The sequence below is a fragment of the Cucumis melo genome, chromosome 6 (genome assembly GCF_025177605.1).
Source record: "Cucumis melo cultivar AY chromosome 6, USDA_Cmelo_AY_1.0, whole genome shotgun sequence".
NCBI classification, from domain to species: Eukaryota; Viridiplantae; Streptophyta; class Magnoliopsida; order Cucurbitales; family Cucurbitaceae; genus Cucumis; species Cucumis melo.
In genome coordinates this window covers 2,404,774-2,429,695 of record NC_066862.1, presented here as the reverse complement: position 1 = coordinate 2,429,695, position 24,922 = coordinate 2,404,774, and the positions used below count along the sequence as shown (strand labels likewise).

The 24,922-nt window shown below is 34.5% G+C and overlaps 4 protein-coding genes and 1 long non-coding RNA gene across 5 annotated transcripts; 2 read left to right on the top strand and 3 right to left on the bottom strand.

The window, feature by feature from the left end:
* The first annotated feature begins 647 nt into the window (after positions 1 to 647).
* On the top strand, positions 648 to 4,744 carry LOC103483445 (metacaspase-1). Its single transcript, XM_008440064.3, has 5 exons — positions 648 to 1,509; positions 3,013 to 3,343; positions 3,847 to 3,967; positions 4,066 to 4,278; positions 4,452 to 4,744. Exons 1-5 carry the CDS (start codon positions 1,131 to 1,133, stop codon positions 4,509 to 4,511), a joined length of 1,104 nt encoding a protein of 367 aa, XP_008438286.1. The 5' UTR covers positions 648 to 1,130; the 3' UTR covers positions 4,512 to 4,744.
* A 957-nt stretch (positions 4,745 to 5,701) lies between these two features.
* Positions 5,702 to 11,720, bottom strand: LOC103483443 (eukaryotic translation initiation factor 4G-like). The gene is made up of 8 exons (XM_051085979.1): positions 11,578 to 11,720; positions 11,322 to 11,443; positions 10,927 to 11,106; positions 10,778 to 10,839; positions 10,592 to 10,645; positions 7,045 to 10,262; positions 6,574 to 6,768; positions 5,702 to 6,251 (listed from the first exon to the last, which is right to left on the bottom strand). Exons 1-8 carry the CDS (start codon positions 11,712 to 11,714, stop codon positions 5,930 to 5,932), a joined length of 4,290 nt encoding a protein of 1,429 aa, XP_050941936.1. The 5' UTR covers positions 11,715 to 11,720; the 3' UTR covers positions 5,702 to 5,929.
* A 5,672-nt stretch (positions 11,721 to 17,392) lies between these two features.
* LOC127149835 (uncharacterized) lies at positions 17,393 to 19,121 on the bottom strand. The gene is made up of 2 exons (XR_007821599.1): positions 18,973 to 19,121; positions 17,393 to 18,485 (listed from the first exon to the last, which is right to left on the bottom strand). It is a non-coding gene; the product is annotated as an uncharacterized LOC127149835 (long non-coding RNA).
* LOC103483441 (probable serine/threonine-protein kinase PBL19) lies at positions 18,338 to 20,608 on the top strand. Its single transcript, XM_008440057.3, has 4 exons — positions 18,338 to 18,688; positions 18,993 to 19,253; positions 19,389 to 19,511; positions 19,595 to 20,608. The coding sequence occupies exons 1-4, from the start codon at positions 18,338 to 18,340 to the stop codon at positions 20,138 to 20,140; spliced, it is 1,281 nt and encodes a 426-aa protein (XP_008438279.1). The 3' UTR covers positions 20,141 to 20,608.
* Positions 20,609 to 20,939: 331 nt separating this feature from the next.
* On the bottom strand, positions 20,940 to 24,751 carry LOC103483442 (pentatricopeptide repeat-containing protein At1g63130, mitochondrial-like). The gene has a single exon (XM_017043530.2). The coding sequence runs from the start codon at positions 24,573 to 24,575 to the stop codon at positions 21,924 to 21,926; it is 2,652 nt and encodes an 883-aa protein (XP_016899019.1). The 5' UTR covers positions 24,576 to 24,751; the 3' UTR covers positions 20,940 to 21,923.
* Between the last annotated feature and the right edge of the window lie 171 nt (positions 24,752 to 24,922).

Sequence of the window (24,922 nt, the reverse complement as noted above, 5' to 3'; positions counted from 1 at the left end):
ATTTTCAAACAAACCACATTCTTCTATGTTATCTATATGACCATTTATTAACATGATTTCTTAACAATACTGTAAAATTGAAGGTTACTAAGATAATGTTCTTTTTTCTTTTAAAGATTGGCATAACCTTAAAACCACCACAATAATCATGTAAAAACTTTATGAATTTTGACTCGCAACACTCGAAATTGATTTTTATGATTCGATAAAATACTCGAGGTTTTATCAAATTAAAAAACTAAATTCTTGGAATTTAGTTCTAACTCTCTCAACCAATATAACCAAATTTATAATTTAATCGATAGGCAATTAACCATCTCAATTAAGGTTAAAAAAAAAAAGTATGGTAAAACCAAAAATTTCAATCAATCCATTGAAATTTTTAATTTTATATTTAGTGAATTTGAACCCTTTTTAAATTGACAAAACTCTCTCTCTATATATATATATCAAAATTAAACGCAATTTTATATCAAATAGCATCTTAAGTTTGCAATTTTGTATATTATAACTCTTTCTTTTAAGGTATAAATAAATAATTCAAAACGATTCTTTTTGAAAATGTTGTCAAACAATCCAATCCAACAAAACCGCATTTTTTTAAAAAAAAATTATTTAAATATTTTCAAAATCTTTTTTCCCATAAAATTCGATCCCAATCCTTTAAATTAAAAAATAAAAATAAAAGCTTAGCATTGATTCGGGTTTCCCGTTCAAAATGCAAAATTCCGAGAAGACGATTTCCCATTTCATCACTCGTTTATATGAATTTTGAGTTTTTCCTTGAATCTTGAAACAGCTCTCCAGATTTTTCCCACCCAATTTGTCTTTCCTTCTGGAATCAGCCATAAATTCTTATACTACTACTACCGGAGAAAAAGCTTCGTGACGAAGAAATCGAAGCTGAAATCAGAAGATTTTTTCAATTTGAAATCGTTATCGTAGCTGCATTAAAGGCTGTTTGACGAATAGGCTTATCATTCGACGAAGTTTCGTCACATATATCCAATTACCTGAGGTTTATTCTTCCTCCAATCGATCTTTGTTTGAAGATCCGGTTCCGAAATTATTGGTACAATTCTGTTCCCTAAATTTTTAATTCGGTGGTTAATTGGTTTTGCGATTCGACGATGTACTATTCGCATCCGCCGCCGATGTTGGTGAACTGCTCCGGCTGCCGGACTCCTCTCCAGCTCCCGCCGGGAGCTCCGTCGATTCGATGCGCTATATGTAAGGCTGTGACACATGTTATGGACCCACGTGCCGTCCCTCCGCCGTCGCCTTCTCAAGCGCCCCCGCCGGCTTCGGCTCCGGCTCCATCGCCCTACAATCATGCGCCACCTGGACCTCCAGCTCACCCGCATGGCCGTAAAAGGGCTGTGATCTGTGGGGTTTCTTACAGGTACTCGAGACATGAACTCAAGGGCTGCCTTAACGATGCTAAGTGTATGCGTTATCTTTTGATCAATAAATTCCGTTTTCCAGAAGACTCTATCCTCATGCTTACAGGTATTTTTGCTCAACTCTGTCTCTATCTCTGTTGTTCATCGTGAGATGTACTCTGTATTGCTGTTTGCTTCTTTATCCTAACTCTCTAATTGTCATGGAAATCACAACTCTCTTCTGCTTGTTGGTACTTCTGATGGGTTCATTCTTATAGGAAATGTTTGAATGGCCACTTTTCTTTGTCATTATATTTGGAAGTATCAGAGACTCACTTGTGTGGTTTAGGATCTCTAAGGATAGACAACCTTACTTGAACCGCCAACAGGATTAACAGGTCCAGATTGTATGGACCTATGAGGATATGTTGTTGAGTGTTGGATATAATTTCCTACCTCTAAGCCTTTAATGGGTCATTATGCAAACATATTGGACGGACAGACGATTAGTTGGTGGAAAATGAAACGGTAATTTTATGCTTTATAGGAGGGTATATCGTGGGTACAGTTTCAGAACTATTGATATGTAACAAGAAAATGATAAAATTGTACGCTTTGAGGTCATCACTCTCAACTACTCGCCGACTCTAGGGGAGGCTGGGGTGTGTTCTGTTTGGTGGCAGCTTCGGGGAAGGGAAACAACAAAATCTTCAAGGGGTGTAAGATTTTATGTCAATGTCCGATAGATTCTCTATTTTTCTATGGACCTCTATTTCTCGGGTTTTATGTAAATATTCGCTTGGTCTTATTCTCTTGACTGGATTCCCTTCTTTTAGTTTGGCCCTTTTAAAAAAAATTAATGCCCACGTATTCTTCAATTTTTTTTCTCTAAATGAATGTCAAATTCTTTTTATCAAGAGGAACAAGATCCTCCTCCCTCTTGGCTTGGCCAATTTAGCGTGTTGAGCTAAAGAACCTTTTGGAGTTCATCGTAGATCCACTCTTGACCAAGACTACTTTGGAAAAATATCGAAGATCATAACATGCTATTTTTTTTTTTTTTTTTTTTGAAGGATAGGAAATGATAAGTATATTAGAAAAATCCAAAGCAAGGGCCACAAATGAAGGCCTTCCGATGACTTGCAATGAGAAGAGGCTGTAGTTACAAAAGGAATTAGGGTAGTTAGATTGATAGTTTATACTCACCAAGAAACTGTATAAATATATGTTTCAGACCATTTGAACAGGTATCAAAAGATAACTTATCTTCAAATAGGAGACCTTGATTGCTCGATTTCAAATCATATTTAGGCTACAAATAGGAGACCTTACTTGAACAAGTTCTGTTCTACTTCTATGGGTTGTACAATTGTGTCCTTGAGTTCATTTAGGCTGATTTCCATTTCTTATGGGAGGGATCTCTTTTAATGAACTCTGAACCTATGTCTGCACATCTCTTGTTTTCTTGCAGACTGCCTAAACTTTTGTGCTCGGTATAATGTGGCTCTATAAGTTATCGTCTCAGTCTCTCAATTATCAATTACTTCTAAATTTGTTGTTGATTTATTTCTGTATCCTTTTGTCTCACCACTTGTTTTTACTTATTGTCATTTTGGAAAATGAAATGCAGAAGAAGAAACTGATCCATACAGAATTCCCTACAAGAACAACATTAGAATGGCATTGTTTTGGCTAGTACAAGGTTGTCAACCAGGTGATTCCTTGGTATTCCATTATTCCGGCCACGGTTCTCGCCAAAGGAACTATAATGGTGATGAAGTAGATGGATATGATGAAACCCTTTGCCCTCTGGACTTTGAAACTCAGGGAATGATCGTTGATGATGAAATTAACGCGGCAATTGTTAGACCTCTTCCTCAAGGTGTGAAGCTTCATGCATTCATAGATGCTTGCCATAGTGGCACCGTACTAGATTTGCCATTTCTATGCAGAATGGGCAGGTTGGTATCTTATAAATATGCTTATGTCCAGCAAGACCTAACATGTGACATCGATGTTGCTCGCACCAAATTTGATGGTTATAAATAACTATACAAAAGATTTAGTGGTGATAGAAAAGAAAAGGTTAAAATGTCATTTTGGTTCTTGTGCTTTGAGGTTTTTTCTTCTCAATTTTACTTCATGTACTCTTAAATTTGTAAATTTAGTTCTTGCACTTTAAATGGTCTTTTCTAAACCGTTTTTTATCTACTAGCATTTTACTAATTTTGGAAACATGACACACACTATACTTTCATGCATGAAGATCATTATCATTATTGAACCATTTTCAATAAAAGTGAACTTTAAAGGGCTAAATTTAAGATTTAGTGACACTACGAGGACTAAAATTGAACAAACTTCACTGTATCTAGACCAAAATGGTATTTTAATTGTTTTACTTTCAACTGTTGATGCCTCTTTGGTTCAACTCTTAGTTTGTCGTTTTTTCCCTTGGTTGTAGGAGTGGACAATACATGTGGGAGGACCACCGCCCCCGATCTGGAGTATGGAAGGGAACGAGTGGTGGAGAAGCTATTTCTTTCAGTGGCTGTGATGATAACCAAACCTCTGCTGATACATCGGTAAGTTCCATAATCCACAATTCATTTCATCTCTTTAGAATTCATTTTAGAAAAGAAATGCGATGATACTGATGAGCTAATTACTTAAACGCGAACAGGCTCTATCAAAGATAACATCAACAGGTGCCATGACTTTCTGCTTCATCCAAGCGATTGAGCGGGGACATGGAACTACATACGGAAGCATACTGAACTCGATGCGAAATGCTATAAAAAATGCCGGTGGTAGTGGTGACATTGGTGGTGGTGCTATGACATCTTTAGTCACCATGCTTTTGACCGGAGGGAGCGCACTCGGTGGGCTTAGACAGGTGCTTAACTTTTCGTGGTAGATCATTTGGTTATTCAAGAGTTCCCTTTTGGTTTAGGCTGTATAAATGCATACAATCTACTAAACACCATACTAATATATTGATGCTAAGAAGAATTTTGGTTCAAAATTTCATTCCTGTTAAGGCTTTCTAATCTTTTGGTGTTCTTGCAGGAGCCACAATTAACCGCGTGTCAGCCATTCGATGTTTATACAAAACCCTTCTCTCTGTGATTTCCAAAGAGAAGCGATGGTTGAAGGTTACATAGAGTAAGGTTATGCCTTTATTGGCCTATTTCTATATTTGATTGAAATTACTTAGTTCAAATGATATATTGTAAGGGGAAAATTAAGGCAATTTTAAAATGCAGATTGTAGTGTACATGGATTGATGATATAGTACTACGTGTTCAAAGGATCTATTCGATTAGTTATTGTTCTATGCGTAGTATACAAATTCTTGTTTATTTGGGGGAGATTTTAAATTATTGAAAATTACGACTGACTTTTTTCTTTATTATGTAGAACTATACATTATATGTCATGGGAATAAGTCTTATATATTAAAGAGATTTTGGTAGTATATAACATTAAAGAAATAAGTCAATACGATGAGCTCAATTGGTTCAACATGTAAGTAGACATGAACACGAGATTTCAGATCCCTATCCTTCATTCTCTAGTTGTACTAGAAAAAACCATTAAGAAATAATATATATTAACAAAACATCTCCAATATTTGATAATCTTCAAGCCCCATTTATTAGGATTTAAATTTTGGTGATGTAAATTGATTATAAAAGTGTAAAACCGGACCTTGATAATTATGTAAGATTTCAAATTAAATTTCAAGAAAAAAAAAATTGACGGTACTCCTTTTACAAACATAAATTTGATTATTTATTTAAAACATAAATTTTTGATTACCTATATTTAAATCACTTTTTACGAACAGAAGTTTAATTATTTAAAAATTGACTGTGTTTAAATCTCTTTTTACAAAATTTTCTGAACGCACCATTACTTCTTAAGATTTGTATTTATTTATTTTTCACTGCTCAAGTATGGTTCACTGTTCTAATTTTCAGTTAAATTTCAAAAGCTAATTTTTTAAAGAAGTCTTTTGAAAAATTAGAAAAAAAAATATACCATTCCATAAAAAACTACTAAAAAAACAAAATTTATTTCCACTTTATGGTCCATTTTTTCATCTTTTTTTTTTTTAAGTATAATGAACTTAAAGTACAAAGAGTAAATAATGAGAATAATAAAGCTTAGAGATGGGAGAGTGAATGATCTAATATCATTCCTCTCTTAAAAACTTACTTTGGGTTTTTACCTTTAATGAATGGTAAATAACAAGAAAATAAATCAAGCAGTATTTAGAAAAGTTGTCAAATAAATTGATTTTGAGAAGGAAAAAAAAAAAAAAAAAAAGCAATATGAAACTTATCAATATATTTCCTTTTTATTTGTCTGTGTAAAAAAAGTGAGGATGAGTGTCGAAGCTCTTCAGCAACTTACAAAGTATATGGCCAAAGTAACTAAACCTAAAATCACACCTTTTTGTAAAGAAAAAGAAAAGAAAACTGACCTAAAATCACAAATTAATGAATTCATTCTATTCTGATTTAACTAAGTTCCTATACCAACTAAATAAATTTCTCTAACTTTGTTGATTTGATAGGACAAAATGTTGCCAGTTGTAGATCAGAACTTTTAAGAATTTCGTTCAAGAAAATCTGACCTTTCTCCAATTGAATTGCCTCCAGCAAGTTGCCAAGAACATCAGCTGCAATCCCAACTTGTACAAGACTTCCAGGCTCCTCTCCACCTTCACGTATGAACTTGCCAATTTCTTTCAATGTAATCAAGTTCCCCACCACCAAGTTTGCGAGTAATCGTCCTATAAATTCTGGAGCTTTTGGAGCATCATTCACCGCATCATCCAGAGTGGCAAGAACGAGCTGGATTCTGGAAGAAGAAAAGAGAATTCTTATCAAGCATTACTACCTTCAGGTATAGGGGAGCGGAACTCCAATTTCCGATGGGAAAAAATATTAGGTCAAGTTCGTGATCAAACAAGATAGATTTATTTCTCGGATCGAGGCAAGCAATCCTCTTTAAAGAATAAAGGTTTATATTCAAAAGATAATCAAAAGGTTCCTATAACAATACTAAAGTTACTATACTATTGATAGCATGATAAGAAAATAAGAGAATTAACTAATTAATCAAATTTTAAAACTAACCGAATATAATACTAATTGTGTAATTTATTCTCCTCGTCACTTACCCTTTGAGAAGTTGGAGTTGAGTCAATGTACCATCCTTTGATTTGGTGAGGCTAACAAGAAGTTTAGCTAAAAGACCCCTTTCTGTGTTTTGTCTCTCAAAGGAGTCTGTGACCCAAAGAGAAATCATGGATGAATGGAATTCAGGCGAATTCAAGTCCTTGATGCACAGTGCAACTTCCTTCTCGTCTCTAGCACTGAAACCAAAATTGATTTTACTTTTTGCAAAGAACAACCAGAAAAGATCAAGTAAAAATAATACATATATTTGACCTCCACATACTTAAAAATGTAGAGAGATCATGAACGATATATATACATACAAAATCTAGCACAAAATCATAAACGATATATTCCAATTCATGTGTTTCTAATTTGCACATTAGCTCACAACAATTACTTTATCCATGCGAATTGGATCAAGAACTTGAAACAATATGGGATAGAAAAAGGAATAAAGAATGAGATAATACCTGTAATATTCCCTAATCGCTGCTATGGACTTATCTTCTAGATGTTCTTTGGACGTATCTTCAGAATGACCATTCACAGTCAAAGCTGGTTCTTCATATTTGGTCGGCTGAGACCTCCCTAGACCGCTATCAACGTTTCCCAATTGCCTAGATCCATCATTACTACCAGGTTCCTGTGCACTAATCGTCTGATCGAGGGATTTTGCTAGAATTCCTGTTGAAAATCTTCTTGAGGGGATGTAGCCTCTGGAGTTGGAAGTTGCATGCTCTGATCCTAAGCCATGGGGACTTGAAACAGGTACCATTCTTTGAGAGTTGTTACCATTTGGCGAGGAAAAATTTGCTAATGAACTGGATGAAACAGATCGTGACCCTCTAAAGGACATTCCTCTAGCTAAACTACCCTGGGGACCCAAAGTGATAGCATCATCACTGATAGGTCTTTGGGGCAATAGAGTTGGGAATGCCTTGGCCTCAGAAGACTGCAGCTTATCTTCAAAACGAGCGTCTTGACTGCTTGAACCATAATTCTGGGTTGAGAAACCGTGAAAACCACCAACCTGGGCATTGGGAGAAGGCAACAGTGCAGGCGTTCTTAAACCAAAATCCATTGTTGATCCCCTCCTCAATGTTGCACTCATTTCAGGACCACGGCTTAATCTACTGGTTTGTGCTTGACGTTCTTGCGCAGCATCCCTGTGGACTTCATCAATTTTTTTAGGTCCTTCAACTTTTCTCCTCTGTTGCCATTTATTCTTTCTCAAATCAATTGCATCCTTCAACATGAATCTAACCCTAGATGACAGCTTCATGTTATTAGATAATGTAGTCATCATCTCAAAATATGCATTCATATGCTCCCTAGCTTTGGGGTGATCTATCATCTCTCCTATTGTGCTCATCAATTTGCACAATGCTTCAATATCTTCCTCATCCGGATTTTGATATTGACCCAACAATTTCTTGATGCATACATGCATAATTTTCTCAGTTATCATCTTTTTCTTGTAAAGCTCGCCAATTAATCTGATGTTGCCAAGCATTCTTCTGCGCGCCTTTGTTCTGTTTACTTCTCGTTCCTCTGCAGACTGTCCCACCTCACCAACCTTATTAACTTCATCATTTTCTTCCTGCTCTTTCTCAAATTCCTCTTGGCACTTGTTTAAAAGCAACCTTTTAAAAGTAATCTTCTGATTATCATCACTAAAATCAGGTAACTCACCAGCCAGATGAAGACAAAAATTGGCATACATTTCACAGAAAGTAGGCTCCATCAGAGCTTTGTCAAAGATCTGAGAGATGACACCACTTAGTGTGTTCGAATTATCAATATTAACTGCTTTCACTTGTTCAAAGAGTTTTTCAAAATTTTGCGGAGTTAGCTTGTTTAGTATAGCCTTCAACTGCCTTTGTTTTGTCTCTTCCTTGTCAGCTACTTTGCCCACTTCATATTTCTTCTCGGCTCTGTGCATCACCTGCGATGGAATTGGAGGAGAAATAATACCCTTCAGCTGAAAACTAGCATCTCTTTGCCACCTATCAGTATTGGAGCCGTTTCTTTGGATCTTTCCCTGAGAACCAATGTGTGCCCATGGGGACTTTACAGCACTATTGGTAGCACCTTGGGTAGGCCGACTGCTATCCAAGTGTGAATGCCACCCTGAATCAAGTTGTCTGTCATCAACAATAATAGAACGATAATCTAGTTGAGATCCTCTACTTGGTTTATCCTTTTTTCCAAGGTTAGCAGGTGAATTGCTATTAACAGAACCCAAGTCGTGGTTAATACTCATTAAACCCTTTATGCTGGGAGTAACTTCAAACCCATCGGGAAGGTCCATGAACTGCTCGGAAAATTTCAGGAGGAAATCTCTGGAGTACTTTTTGGGCAGATCTCCACTCTCATCCTCGATATGCAGTCCTACTTTTCCGTTGGCCTTGTCCTCAAAACCACCCTCGTATTTCAATGTATCAGTAGAAATATCAACTGCATCTTCCCAATCATCTGGCTCGAGTTTATTCTGAACATCCTTCTTGATCAAGTCAACATCTTCCTTAACAGAACCAGCAGACTCATGTTTCATATTTATGGTCACACTGGAGCTTTCTGCAGAGATAACAGTCTCTTTCTTCTCTTCAGGTTCTTTATATGCCATATAAAGGTCGGAAGTAGTCTCTGCAGCATCTGCCTTCTGAAGGATTTCCCTCCTCTTCTTCTTCTTCGACCTATTCCTCTTATTTGTGTCCATAACAGGTTTATCCTCAATAAAGGGTCTAAAATTAGGGTCACATTGAGCACCTGGGTGCTCCATTCTATCTCCTTCCTGCTTCATCTCTGAGAGCTCGGACATATCAACAAGAGCAGATTGCAGATCAGTTCGGCACACTACAGTATCATTGTCAGTGTTCCTATCGCTCTGACAAGAAGATTCAATAATAAGCGACGTCTTACATCCGTGAGTTATGAAGTTGGAAAGAACATTATTGTCGTTTGTACTGCCAACTTCTGCATGTGAAATTATAGGTACATGTCCATCACATTCTACCAGTGTTTTTGACTTTGAATTGCCATTATTAATTGCCTTTGGCTTCATACAAGATGGAGGTTTACTTTGTTCTATGTCATCTTGAGAACCAGGCAATCTTCTCGGTCCTACTTTTTTTGTTCCAACAAGCTCATGCTTTGATTGCTCGCATTGCAAAGAGGATTCCAGCTTAGAATAATAAATGGGATCTGAGACCTCAGCCTGATCCGGATGTTGAACCTGTCCTTTCTTGCCTGTTACTTTATTATCAGCCTTGATTTTGTTGGTCCTAGACAGGCTTTCTTTAGGACATGAGTAGATGGCCTGCGTCAAAGACCCAGGATGAGACTGCATTGCCGCATGCTTTGCTGCTGAGGAAGTAGAGTTCTCGTCATGAACTTGGACTTCTTTCACATTAGGAGTATCGGCAATATGATGCATAACGTTCATACTCTTGTTATCAGGGAGGGAAAGAGAAGCTCTGTGACTAACAGATGATTCATGGGAAGGCTTCTGAATCTGGTTTAAGGGTGCTCTTGACAAGACGACTATCTCTGTTTTGGTCTCTGGCTCTGGATTGGACGTTCCAATATTGGGTTGATCACAGACACTGGAATCATTTCTTGCTATTTGTTGTCCGGGTACTGGCAGCACTGACCCCGAAGGTGCTGATTTAAATACGTGGCGTGGTGCCTAGCAGGTAAAAACAGCTGATAAGAATAAAGATAAACCAATCAAGTTGCCTAGAAAAAGAAACAGGAACCATAATTAGCAGTGAATAAATCATGCCAACTGAGCATGAGCAAAAATGTTGAAACTCAAGCTTAGGCCATGTATACCGAAAGAAGTAGAGACGACCATATAACATACATGCCAACAGAGTTAGACAAATGCTATGCTCAAGATTTATGAAAGCCAGAATCAAACACTCAAAAAGATATATTTGATGAGTGCCAGAGCTCTCGGCCACCAGTAACCCATATATCAAGACAATAGCAGCTGTTGAAAAGGCGCATTCTAACCTGGTTAAATATCGGTTCTTGCAGATTCCAAGGAGCTGAGCTGGTCCTAGGAATCTGAAATACCAAAGTGTCAATCCTCACAAAAGATATAATCATATAATTTATTAACAACCAGGAATTACATTGAAAAACTAGTAACATATATCATGGCAACGTTACTAAATAGTCATAGAATGGATAGAACACCTGGAAACCGGGACTTAAGGATCCAAATTGAAGTGGAAATGTTATATGCTGTTCTCCCAAGTCTAGAACATGAAAAATAACCATGATTAGCATCCCATCCAACAAAAAAGCTACCACTGAACTAACCAAAATAAATATAATCAGCTTACCTTTAAAGGGGATGGTGTCGGAAGGTTTTGAGGTAGGCTTAGAAGTTGCAATAGTTTGAACAATGCCGCTCTTGGAGTCTGAAAATGCATCAGAAGTCTTTGAGGTCGTCTGAGAAGTTGCAATTTTAAAAGCAGCCCCGTTTCCGGATCCTGACAGTTTTATTGGATTAGATGCTGACCCTGCAAGCAGAGCAGTGCATTAAACTCATATATTGCAAAATCAACCCACAAAAAATGTACAAAAAGAAGATTTAAAAAAAAAGCCCTAACAATAATAAACTCATAAGACCAATCGAAATATTACATCTCACTTATAAAGCAATTGAATAGCTCCCTTGAAAACGATATATGAAATGTTAACTATATGTTTTTCCTTTTTCTGAATGAATCCATACCATTCTGTTGCGGCCGTACATAAGAACCGTTTTGTCCTCCAGGAGAGGTAACGGTAGAACTTACAGAGGATACACCAGCCCTAGTTTTCCGCGCTTTTTGCCCATCGTTAGACTGCTTAACACTAAACCAAATACCGAAAAGGAAAGAAAAAAGAAACAAAAAGAATCAGAACTAAAAACAATGTAAGAAACCAAACGATCCCTAGAAAACCACAGAATTCATACAAAAGATACTACGTAACAACAATGCCATTACCTATGGTTGGAGACGATCGGCGGCGCATACCTGCCAGAATCGCCCGGCATAGAATGAAGTCCGGAAGAGGTTTTCTGTTGATTGAAGCTCGACGATCGTCTAGATTTCTTATAATGGCTTGATTGATTGAAAGACATATATACCAATCCCTTACTTCCAAATGTATGTGTTATATTTTCAAGAATTCTGTATATAAATCATTCCTACACAAAACACAATCAATCGTTACACAAAATCGTGAACAACAACAATGTAAACATTCAAGGAATCGACTGATGAATACATAAACGGAAAACATACGATTAATGCAGGGTGAAGAGAGCGCGAAGAATCTTTCGGAATGGAGAGTGATAGTGAATGTGAAGAGCAGTGGAATTGCAAAGAAATCGGAGAAAATCAATAGGGAGGATTCTAGAGAGAGACGGGAAGGTAGAGTGAGAAAGGCGGCAACGAAATATGGTCAAAGCGGGGTCAGCCTTTTACACGTCATTTCAAACGGATTTTCAATTTCCCAATATTAGTACTTAAAATTCTAATTTCGGAGGGAAAATCAATTCCTAATCCTATTTAGCTTAACCATAATTAACATTATTAATAAGAGATTTAAAATTTTAATTTTAAAAATTTTTATGTTAGTTTTTACAACTCTAATTGTGATTATCAAAAATTATTTTATAGCTCGATGGATTATGAAATATGTGTAGGATTTGGAATTGATTATATTTATAATTTTATCTGTGTAGTTGTAAGTTGATTAAAAAAAGATTTTTTCAATAATATAAAAAATTGACAAACCATTTGCGGTCTATAAAACAAAACAACAAAATTCAATATATTCAATTTTCTATGGAGTGTAAGTATTTTGTAAAGTGTTCTGTTTTTACAATTTATCTTAAAAAAAATGGTCATAATTTTACATATTATACTTTTCCAAAGGTATATATATATAAACAATTATATTGTCAAGCACGGCATGAGACCATGACCATAAGAAAGACATTATCGTGGATTTCACTCGAGATTGATAGTGTAAACATTATATTAGTTAAACTATATTTATTTTAACAATTTGAATGCTTTTATAATTCCATAAATAACTAAAAATGTATATTTTTTATATTTTATTTTTCAGTACATTTCATTGACGTTAAAATTAGACATGTAACCTTCATACTCGAGTCATAGAGAAAGAATGTAAACGCTAAAGAGTTTGATTGTAGAATTTAAGTTACATTAATACAACTCCAAGAATAAATTCATAGAAAGTATTAGTTTTAGTTTTCTTATAATCTCTTTTGTGACCTAAATGATAATCTAAAGTTGAGCTCCTTAGCCTTAGCCAACCTCCGAGGCTGAGGCTAAAGTCAAGGAAGACCTAATTCCCCTATATTGGCACAAGATATCTCGTCTTGGAATCAAACATGCTTTCTTTTTTACTTATAATTTTTTTAAATTTATTCCATTGGTACAAACATACTCCTAAACATATATTGTATTTCGATTTCACAATGACATGTCTTGAAGGGCTTATTGCGAGTGTTTTTTTTTTTAAAAAAACTATGAAACCTTGTATTGAATGGGCGAAATCAATAAAATTAATTAGTCATATATCTAAAATAAAAGAGAAGCATATTGATATTGAGTTTGTGTGTGTACATATATTATTCTTCTTTCATTTTGACAAGTTAGTATAGTGATTTCACCTGCCACATGAGACTTAATTCAAGGTAAATTTAGAAGAATATAATATATTTAGTAAAGAATAATTATGCAAACGTCTAGAAGAGTTTGGTAAGAACAAAGGAAAAAATTAACAAACAAACAAAAAGTCTAGAAGGATAATTCAAATTTTAAAAAATAAAATAAATGAAATTATATATTCACAATAAAAGCTAAAAAAAAATAAATTAATTCTTATGAAGAATATTATAACTTAAATCTTATTAAACAACATATACCTAATATTACTTTAATATTTAGACTTTTATGTAATAGTTTTATCTCTTTGAATTGACTTAAGAATTTGTTTAAAAAACTCATTTTTTTTAAACAATTTTATAAAAACTATTTAAAATACAATTTAAAACTTATTTTCAATGATTATCGAGTAATTTAAATATTTTTAAAATGACTTGTTTTTTTAAATTAAACACTTGAAAGTGTATTTCAAACACATCGTATATCAAATTTAAAACATTAACTCAATCAATAAGTCAGTGTGGGGTATGTTATGTTTGAATTCACTTTACAGATTATTTTTAAATTGTTTTTAATCAGATAATAGTTTTTAAGCATTCAAGAAGTCAAAATCCAAATAAATGTTGAGTCATGACTATGTATGTCTTTTAAGTACCATGAAAGTTTTGAGACATTGCTCGACATAGTATTGTAAATATTCTGTTAGTGATTGTTTTAATTGGGATTCTTTTCACTTTTACAACATTGATTTTGAAATAGTTGGAATTATTGTTGTCGCGTTTAATGTTCCTCGTTAAGTATGTTATTTTATATTGAAGTAGAAAGCAACATTAATTATACAATAAATTTTTTTAAGTATCTACGTTGATAACTTGAATACGATGTTATCTATAAGGTTGTAATAGATACTCTCAGATATATTGAAGAAAATATTTTAGGCCTTCTTAAAGGAGTGAAAAGTGGGTAATTTTTTAGATGGTAAAAAAGTATTATCGCAAGAGCGTTAACCTTTTTAAATTCTTAATGAAAGTTTATTTTTTTCGAGTGATTGTCTTTGTTTTTTCATGTTAATTTCTCAAACAATGCTCGAACTATTTAACTGTTTAAGAATGGAAGTAATGCTTTAACCAACAAGTCAGTAACACATACACTTTTTTACTTAGAAGTTATTCAACAAAACTCTAACTCTATTGTTATTTGTGAAAAAAAATTGAAACTATTTAAATTAATTGTTTATTCAAATATTTTGTTGATGTCAAAATCCAACGAAAAACACATATATTATCCATATGACAAGTAATTAACAAAAAAAAAACCATAATCGATAAAAATACAAATTACCTTTAAAGAATTAACTTAGAGTTTATCGATATTTTCCGATCCTAAATAGGTTAGAACTAAATCAGATTAGCTCAATCCTTTTAACTGTCACTATACTTGATTTGAGATAAAATCTAAAGTTGAATAATCTAAGGTTGAAATTTTTAGTGAAATGTTTTATATATTTATTGCAATAGTTTTCCCAAGTTCTTTTCCACTGTGTAAAAAACAATAATAAACAAAATAAAATACTTTTGAAAAAGACACAAAGTCAACAAAAAATAGTCAAAGTCAACCCATCAGTATTCTGTCAACGGTCACCGTCAAGAACTCTGTGATTTTAGAAATATTTGCTATTGATTTTAAATCTTTCTCTAATTTCTAAAAAGAGAAATGGGTGTTTTCTCTAGAATTTAAAAAAAAAATATAGAAAAAATATATCTACTCACGAATTAATTATATAATGTAAATATTTTATCAATATTACATTTTTTAAAGAGACACTTTAATTTAGATGTAGAAATATAATAATTTACTTACTAAATTTTATTTTAGTTTTTGCATAATAATTTTTACAATTTAGTCTTTAAAATTTTAGTATAAAATAATTTAATTTATACATTTCAAAACTTGTAACAATTTAACTAATTTTTTATCCAACTTAATTGAAAAAAATTAATCCCTAATTAATTTATTCAGGTATATTTTTCATAATATAAATTAAATATTTACAAAATATTAAAAACATAAACTAAATGGTTACATGCTAAATTATAGCTATTTTAAACAAATAAAATCTTTGTTTTTCTTTTACAAATTTTTTTAAGAAATACATATATACCAACGTTTTATTGATTATGTAAAATTGATATAAAGTGTTTATGGTAGAAAAATCTTGCCCACTTGTCAGTGACAAGTGATATATATAAATTATGAAATATCAATTTTTTTTTCTTTTGAAAAATCTAAACATTGGAGTCAAATTGAAATTTTGACCAATGCTAATGATATAATTTGCAAATTGAAAAGTAATAAAAGAAAATAATCTTCCCATAAAAATGGGTGGGAATTGGAATTGTAGAAAAGAATCTACACAATTATTAAATATCATAGCATAAGATTCATTAACAAGAAACATACCAACTTTAATTTTCTTTTATTACATTTTTTAAAATGTCAACCATTCAATTGTTAAGATATTGATCCTACGTTTCAAACGTTTTAAAAGTCTTTTACTTTTCTATGCTTTGTACTATCAATATATTTGTAACTTTAATCGATCTTAAATTTATTGTTTTTATTTTTCTAATTTAAGGATCCTATTGTTAGTTTATTATAATAAGTTTTGGAAATATATCAACATAAAGACGGTTTTCATGAAAAAAATTATTATTATTATTATTATTATTATTATTATTTAACTATGGTTGATTAAGAAAATAATAGTAGCTTTGAATTTTTAAATTTATAATTTATTTAAAGTAATTGGTTAATTCTAAATTTTTTGAAACTAACGAGATTAAATTTAAACAATTGGACAAATCTTAAGACATATTGAAATTACCAAAATTGTATTTTATGGTTTTTTTAATTTGAGAAAATTAACGTATTAGTTCTCAAGTTTTGATAAATATGTGTTTTTGGAAGCAAGTTTTAAAAACAAATTTTTTTTAGCCTCCAAGTTTATAAGATTAGACATGTTTGATAGTTATCAAAATGTAAATTCCCTAAATTTTAAAATATATTTTTTATAAAGTTCTAAAAATATTTTTATGTTTAATGCTATTTAAAATTAAATAAAATAGTTTTGAAGATAATATGATATTTAGAAGTTGTTATTCTGATTTAAAATATTATATATAATTGTTTAAAGAAAAAGTAAAAAGTTGGAATCTTTTATACCTAATTTTAAAAACTTAGGAACCAAGAAATATATTTAAAAAATTCGAAGACCAAATATATATCTATATATATTTTGGACCAAACGTAGATATTGATAGATTTAAAAATATAGTTTTACAAATATTCAATAACAATAAATAATAATGTTGAAAAGAAGGGTAAAGGTCAAACCCAAGAATTGCTTTTTTGTTATTTATTATTTTCTCAACGGTCACCGTCAGAAATATGGTACCTCTTCTATTTTGATTTTGAAATCTGCCTCAATTTTCTATTTTTAAATAATGTGTTTAATATTCTGTACATTATATTATGATTTCTTTTCGGTGGAAATATTATCATAATTGAAAAAAATAAATAAATAATTTATTTGGTATAGATTATTTAAAAAATGTGAATATACACAATCAATAGTCCATATATATGTAGAAGCTTATAGACCTCAGTTTCTTTAAAAAAAAGAAAAATAAATAAATAAATAAACCTGCAGTAAGACCTACTTTAATTTAATACTTTAAATTTTAGATTCATGACAATCTCAATCCTATCATGTAATCTACATATAATTTAAGAAAGGGTTCAACTCATTTCAAAATTTAACAATAACCTACGATTCTATTAATGAATTGGCAAATCTAATAAATGAAGCCCATAATCTAACGAAACTTCTCTCCCCACATTGTTGCCCTGGCATTATTTGATGTATCAAATTTAGCCCTCAAAGGTTTAATAAATTTTGTTTTTTCCCTAAATAAATATGAACTGCAAAAATTTAGACCTCCAAACATCATCAAGAGACGTTTAAGTCAAAACCTTTGAGTACTGCTCATTTTTAGCTATACTCGAATGATATCTCAAAATGCATCCTTCTCAATTCCATAGCATATGCACAAAAGGATAATGTAAAAAGAATTTGTCACCTGAGAAATCATGATTGGATCTGTAGGAAATGTTTATTTTGACATCCAAAAGGCCGTATTTGATAGAGTTTTGTCCCAAATCCCAATGAATGAAAGCGACCGTTGGTACGGAAACAGCCCTCCATCTTCAACATCTCTGATTCTCTATAGTTGGCGGTTGAGTCCATGAGCCAACTCGGGCGAGTCAAAACAAACACACCAAACAGTGTCCCCCTAAAACTTTCTTTGCGTATTTCATTTGCTTTTATTTCCAATTCAATTCACCCACCAAACTTCACGAGACAATTAAGACAACACAAACAAGAAAACCCATAAATTTGGACTCTCTGTATTTTGCTAAAACTTCAAAAGCCTCACCCAAATTAGTCTTGCTATTTTCTTCTTTCTTCTTTTTTTTCCTTTTTCTCCCCCATTAAGCTCTCACCAATCTCCTGAAGAACAAGAAGAAGAACAAGTAGAAGAAGAATTCACACGAGTCAAAAGTGAATGCTCCACAAATTTTGTTTCAACTTCAAACTTGTGTTTGCCAAATCCTTGTCTGGCTGGACTGTCTCAAGTAAAGAACAAGGAAACAATCAGATATAGCCGCCTTTTTTGTCTATTTTTTTTGTTGAGAAGTACACCAAACAAGTCTTTTTTCTCCACCACTGTCTTCATTTTTCTCTTCTGTTTTTCCCCATTTTCTACTTCTTCTTCACGTTGCTCCTGTTGTTTTCCCCTGTTCCCTATTTGGAGTTCTTTGATCTGTTTACTCCTTCCGACATCGAGACTCTTCGTTTCGTGTTTCTTGTGTTTTCTCCTCTTTATATGTTCTGTTTTCTGCTCTACTCTTGAGACTCCAAACAACTGAGTTTTTTGCATTTCATTACTTCTTGGAGATCAATTACAAAGGCTCATCAAATTCCCAGGAAATCATATAGACAATGAAGTGCTTCTTCTACTTCAAAGGCAAGTCCAGGAGTAGGAATCAAAGATCGGCACCTGAATTGAAAGAGCAGCAAGAATCTGACTTTTCGGGGTGTAGTCGGACCGTTGCTTCTTCGTGCTCTCTGACTTCGCCTCGGAGTGTACCTGAATTGTATGAAGAGAAAGCACATCATTTGAGGGTATTCTCATTTACAGAGCTGAGACAGGCAACACAAGACTTCAACAGGCTTCTTAAGATTGGACAAGGGGGATTCGGGAGTGTATTTAAAGGCTCAATTAAGCCTGTTGATGGGAATGGAGATCCCCTTGTTGTTGCTATCAAGCAACTGAGCCAGGATGGCTTACAGGTATGGATACTGTCCTTAGAAAATAAGTACTAAGGTCTTGTTTTGAATGTTTCGCTTCGAATTTAATGGCTAAAATTTCTTCACTCTTGGATATTCATTCCATATTATAGGCATCCAGTACAAAAAATCATTGCTGTTATATTGTCGGGATTTATTTAAACCTGTGGAAACAAGTGCTTAGCTAAAGGGGAAAGGACACGGAAATAAAATAGAAATGTAATTTTCAAGCAGTTTCTTTTGGATGTGAATACAAATTTCTAGAGGAAGTGATTTTTTTTACATACCGGGTTTATTTTGCACATAGGGCCATAAGCAGTGGCTGGCTGAAGTTCAATTTCTTGGTATTGTGGAGCATCCAAATCTTGTCAAACTCATAGGATACTGTGCTGTGGATGGATCAAGAGGAATTCAAAGACTGCTTGTTTACGAGTATATGCCAAACAGAAGCTTGGAAGATCATCTGTTCAACAAGGCGCTACCACCACTCGCTTGGAAAACAAGACTCCATATAGTTCTTGGAGCAGCCCAGGGATTGGCTTATCTGCATGAAGGATTGGAAGTTCAGGTACCATGTCCTCTCAATTTGAATTCGTAGAAGGAAAAATTATATACTAGCATAACACTTTTTGATGTAGTTTTTCTTTCTTCGGAACATCCATAACGCTTAGATTTACTTTTATTTTTCTTCTATAACGGACAGATAATATACAGAGATTTCAAGAGCTCAAATGTGTTGCTGGATAAAAACTTTCATCCAAAACTTTCGGATTTTGGGCTTGCCAGGGAAGGGCCAGAAATCGGGCGTACTCATGTTTCAACGGCAGTAAGTGTTCTTTTTCTCCTTCACAGTCTAATCACTTTCAGACCCATTGCTGCTTACAGTGAACTATATTTTGCACAACATAGGTAATGGGGACAAATGGATATGCAGCTCCAGATTACATCGAGACGGGACATCTCACAGCAAAAAGCGATGTATGGAGCCTTGGCGTTGTGCTGTATGAGATTCTGACAGGAAGACGGTCATTGGAGAGAAATCGTTCAAGATCAGAACACAAACTTGTGGAATGGGTCAAACATTTCAATCCTGACAGTAAAAAGTTTAGTTTGATAATAGATCCTAGGCTTGAAAACCAGTATCCGATCAATGCAGCTAGAAAACTAGCTAAGTTAGCAGATACTTGCCTGGCTATGAATGCGAAGGATAGGCCCTCGATGGCCGAGGTAGTGAACAGCTTGAAGGAGATTATCAAATCTGAGGACAACAGCCAACCTTATGAGAAAAGTCCCGATTCTGTCATTGACGAACCTGACATGGAAAGAGAGCCAGAGAAAATGGAAGCACCGAAATCGTGGAGAAGGCGAATGAGCCACCTGCAGAAACTGGGAGAGCATGTGGATGGTGCAAGTAGAAGAAGATTTATGATAATGCAAAGTGCAAAAGTGCCTTAAAACTTGGGTTTCTTGTTTCAGAATCAGATTTTGATATACAGACTAAGCTGTATTATTGAAAGAAAAGAAACCGAATACAACAGAATTGCAATCAAGAAATGAAATGAGAAATATTGAGACAAAAACACAGGACACAAAGTAGAATATCTGCTGCAGGAGGAGAACAGAAGCTAATGTAAATACTAATAGTCTAATTGAGCAATTTTATTCTATTGTTTAAAATGCTTCAGCTTTTGATCTATGGGACCCAGAAAACAAACAAGATGAAATTTATCATGAGGGATGCTGACTGGCTATGGTCTGGTGGGCGGTTCCATCTTCATCCACTTGAAAGGGATAGGTCTCTGCAAGGGTTTCTTGCAATTTTTAAACATGATTGCTTTAATTGTTAATTTCTAAATATTGATTATGTATCTACTTGGTCAAGATGATAGTGAGAGCCGTATGCCCCACTTTTCCCTCTTGAAACTTCCTTCTTTTAATAAATGCGAGTGTGGAGTTAACTCACATGAAAGTGGACTAAATTAATAATAGGATCTAACTATATTTCATACAAGACTACTAGTAAGATATTTAATATCTTAAATAAATGGCCAAATTATATTCTGAACTTAAGAATTATCTAGACTTCCAAATTGATTGTTTTTCATTAATTAGACTTAGCTTATCCAAGACAAGTTTTTCATTATATTACCTCTACGGATAAATCCTCCAGGAACATTCTTCTCTTTGTCGATAAATAACTTCTTGGGGCACGAAATGGGGTCAATTGTTGTTCAGCTGCTCTAACTACTTTGGGTGTCACAGATTTCACGCTGGCTTGATGCTTCATTAAGTATAATCTATTGGAATAGCCATACAACTTTGAGTGTTTGTATCAATTCACGTGCCATTATCAAATTACAGGATAAGGATTCACAATTTAGTAGAATGTTTTAACTAATGATCCTTCACTCTGACAATATTTAGAGTTCCTCAAACAAAGTAATACTCCCAACCTTGAAAATTCTTCCTTATTCCCATCTAAACTCGGCACAAAAGTTGACATGATCTCAAATTATGAGCTCAACCATCATACACTCTGTTTGAGACATGATCGCTGATTCCTTTCTGTTTTTCTTTTTTTTATAAGAACCCATTATGTTTTTCTAAATGAAGTTGCTGATCAATACCTTCAGAACGTAGCCACTCTCTGGTTTGTACACTCATGATAAAATATTATCATGAGCAAACTAACAGGAGCAAAAGCAGCTAGTTGAGATTTCTATCATTATTTTGCATCTACGTTGAAAGCATCTCTACTTTTGAGAATTATGGACAGCCAGATTTCCTTGATATCTGGATTCCCTTATATCTTATCCATGCCATCAAGTAGAAGTGAGGTAAAGGGAATGTCACGCTCTTGGGCACCATGATCCTGCTCTTTAGAATAATCAGAGGCACTGCCTTTCTTCCTCTTCCTCTTTTAGAGATAGGGACTTTGGAACTCTAGGACACAGTTGTGCAAGTAAGGTCATTCTTTCAGAGACAGGAACTACAACAAATCACCGTTTAAAATGCCAATAGCACATCGCTGGCATTCCAGCATCATATCTGGTAGAGATGCATCTTTCGTACAGTAGTCCTGGAAAAGTTCAGAGGGAATAATATCTTTCTTATTCCTACCTTTCTTTCTATATCTTAAAAATATTCCACTACTCAAATGAATTCCTCAACAATGGATTTCTAGAACAATCATTATGCAAGTAGATCCTGCTCAAATAATTGAATAATAGATAAAAGCTTATACTTCAATCAACGTATTGAACTGACTAAAACTAGTTTTAAATGTTGAGCTATCATCTTTTTCTCTTAAAGATTTAGTTCTACAAAAGTAATCGTAAGTAATATACATGAGAAAATCCATAAACACGCTTTTCTCGTATGATGTATTTATAAGCTCGCCACCTTCTTCTAAAGCACGGTAGGCTCTGTTCATTAGTTTATGTGTTATTTCATCATAATCTACATGAACCTCACTCAACTTCTGACCCCAAAATATGGCTTTCTCTGGCATCCCTTGCTTGCAAAATTGAGACAACAATACGTTTACTGTCACAGGATTTGGAACAAACGCCATCTTAAGTAATTTTGCAGTCAACATCATAGCGTGATCCAAGATGACATTACAGACAGCAGTGATCATAGTGTTGTATGTTACAGTATTTGGAACAATTCCTGCTGAAATAAGTTCCTCAAGTATCATCACAGCCCGATTGATTTTTCGGACATTGCAGAAACCATGAATTCGTATGTTATAAGTGGTGATATCAGGTTCCAACCCACTATGTGACATTTTCATCATTAAATCATCGGCACCACCCACGTCAAATGCTTTAAAGTAACCATCAATAAGTGTGTTGTAAGTGACAATATCAGGAGATAATCCCATCCTACACATGTCCATGAACGTCTCAATTGCTAACTTCATCCTACCTTTTTTGCATAACCCATATATTATCATATTCACGGTAAAAATATCTGGAAGAAGGCCCCTTTTATTCATTTCTCTCACCAATTTCAGAGCTTCATTTAGTTTACCCACTTTACAGAATCCACCAATCAAGGAATTGTACACAAAATTATTAGGCACAAACCCTTTTCTCAACATGTCAGAGAATACATCATAAGCATCCGTCATCAAACCAGAAATACAGAGCCCATTAATAAAAGCTGCAAATGCAACAGCATCTGGAAACACCCCCCGACCTTTCATCTCATTCCACAAACTTTCAGCCATATTAACAGCTCCTATCCTGAAGTACCCATCCAAAAGAACTGTAAAAGCCATGTTAGTGACGGGGAATCCTTTATCTATCATATCATACAAAGCTATCCTTGCTTCATCGAGGCTCCCATTTCTAACTAAGCTGACAAGCAAGGAGCTGCATGTGGAAGATGAAGGGGTTAAACCAAATTTCACCATTATACCATAGGCATAAAATGCCCTCTCTTTTAAACCTTCATTGCCGTAAGCTGCAATAATGGAATTAAAAGCAACCACACTTGGAGGAATTCCTTTCTCGAGTAAATCCTCTAAAAGCTTCATGGCTTCATCATACCTACCTGCCCAGCACAACCCTGCAACAGTTACATCACATAGGGAAGAATCATGAAGCAACCCAGACACAGATAAATCCCTTAATAATCGATCCCCATCCTCCTCCTTTCCATATCTGTAATGGCCAGCAACCAATATATTAAAAGTAATGCCATCTGGAACTATATCCTTGGTCCTCATTTCTTCAAATAGCAAGTTTGCTTGACCAATGTCTCTTGCCTTAACATACCCACTTATCATGATATTATAGACTCTAGTATTCTGAGAAAGACCCATGTCTTCAATTTCATCAAAAAATTTCCTAGCTAACTCTATGTTACCCTCCTTGCAGAAGGCATCAATGATGGTACAGAATGTGGCAATGCTAGGTTTACAGTCATTTGCGATCATTAGATTCACCAAATGAAGTGCATATGATGATTGCCCTTTTAAGCAGTTCGCATGTATCACGATATTATAGGAATAAACATCTGGTTCACATCTAAATTTGCCCATTACGTGCAACAGAGCTTCTCCAATCCTAGTCCAACCTTTTCTACAAAACTCAAGAATCAATAAGTTAAATATAAAATTATTAGGGCAAGGTCCCTTTCGAACCACATCTCCAAACAACTTCCATACAGCACCACAATCGCCAGCTCTAATCAGCAATCTAAAAAGAATCGAAATGGCCGATGGATTTGGCGTCACTCCCACCTCCCGCATCTTACTCAATATTTCTAAAGCCTCAAAATGCATTTCTGACTTCATAAACGCCCGCATTAGAGTGTTCAACACTGAAAAATCAGATTCGTACATACGGTGACCTTCCCACATAAATGCCGCCAAATTCTTGCTCCTTCCTGGACCAATTCTAGCAACAACCCACGAAACAATATCTTGCGCTAGAAAACGAAGTTGTTCTGCAGCTAAGAGATGTGCCAGCACACAACAAGACTTAACAGTTTCTTCAGAATCGTCCTTAAATGCTAGCTTGAAGAACGCAAACGCGGTTTCCCGACATTCAAACAGTTTCATAATCTTGACCAGTAAAAATGGACAGAAATTTCTCGATAATCCCTTCAATACGTATCCCTGAGGCAGCTTAACCGCTTTGGATAACCCAACACTGACTCTACGGCGGTCATTTGTAGTCACGGAATTCACAGAGATCAATTTCAAAGTACCATCGTTTGAAGGCAAAAATTGAGCAATATAATCAAAAGAACGAGTACTCGAATCAGACGAATAATAATACTCGTTAAAGAATTTCGGAATTAGGGTTTGAGATGAACTCAGAGAAGAAGACCAGTGTACCTTAAAAGAGTTCTGCAGGCGACGCACATTGACAAACATTGGAAGGCGACACAACTTATAAGAGATTCCGAATTACAAGCTACCGAATTCCATTTCACCGCAGTATGATCGGAGATAACTCGCCGGACGGCGAGTTGCTGAAGCGTAAATGCCGGCGAAACAGGCGGGAAGGAACTACGAACGGGACTTTGTTTTGTATGGTCAAGAAGGAAGACGACGTTTTGGCAAATGGGCATGTTGTTTGTGAAATGGGCCTTACTCAGATGAATTTGGGCCGATAATGGGCTGTTGAGAAGCTGTCTGCTCGTTGGGCTGTTGAAACGATCTGGGCCCAATCTAAATTATAAATCGGGGCCCGAATACGTAGAAATGGCAAATATAAGAAT

Bases quoted from the DNA above. Each gene is read 5' to 3' on its own strand.
- LOC103483441 (XM_008440057.3), top strand. From the start codon at position 18,338: ATGAAGTGCTTCTTCTACTTCAAAGGCAAGTCCAGGAGTAGGAATCAA. The intron at 18,689-18,992 runs GTATGGATACTG...TTTTGCACATAG, and splicing joins TGAGCCAGGATGGCTTACAG to GGCCATAAGCAGTGGCTGGC. The intron at 19,254-19,388 runs GTACCATGTCCT...TATAACGGACAG, and splicing joins ATGAAGGATTGGAAGTTCAG to ATAATATACAGAGATTTCAA.
- LOC103483445 (XM_008440064.3), top strand. From the start codon at position 1,131: ATGTACTATTCGCATCCGCCGCCGATGTTGGTGAACTGCTCCGGCTGC. The intron at 1,510-3,012 runs GTATTTTTGCTC...AATGAAATGCAG, and splicing joins CTCTATCCTCATGCTTACAG to AAGAAGAAACTGATCCATAC. The intron at 3,968-4,065 runs GTAAGTTCCATA...AAACGCGAACAG, and splicing joins AAACCTCTGCTGATACATCG to GCTCTATCAAAGATAACATC.
- LOC103483442 (XM_017043530.2), bottom strand. From the start codon at position 24,575: ATGTTTGTCAATGTGCGTCGCCTGCAGAACTCTTTTAAGGTACACTGG.
- LOC103483443 (XM_051085979.1), bottom strand. From the start codon at position 11,714: ATGTCTTTCAATCAATCAAGCCATTATAAGAAATCTAGACGATCGTCG. The intron at 11,107-11,321 runs GTATGGATTCAT...CTCTGCTTGCAG, and splicing joins TGTACGGCCGCAACAGAATG to GGTCAGCATCTAATCCAATA. The intron at 6,769-7,044 runs GTATTATCTCAT...TTTTGGTTTCAG, and splicing joins GCGATTAGGGAATATTACAG to TGCTAGAGACGAGAAGGAAG.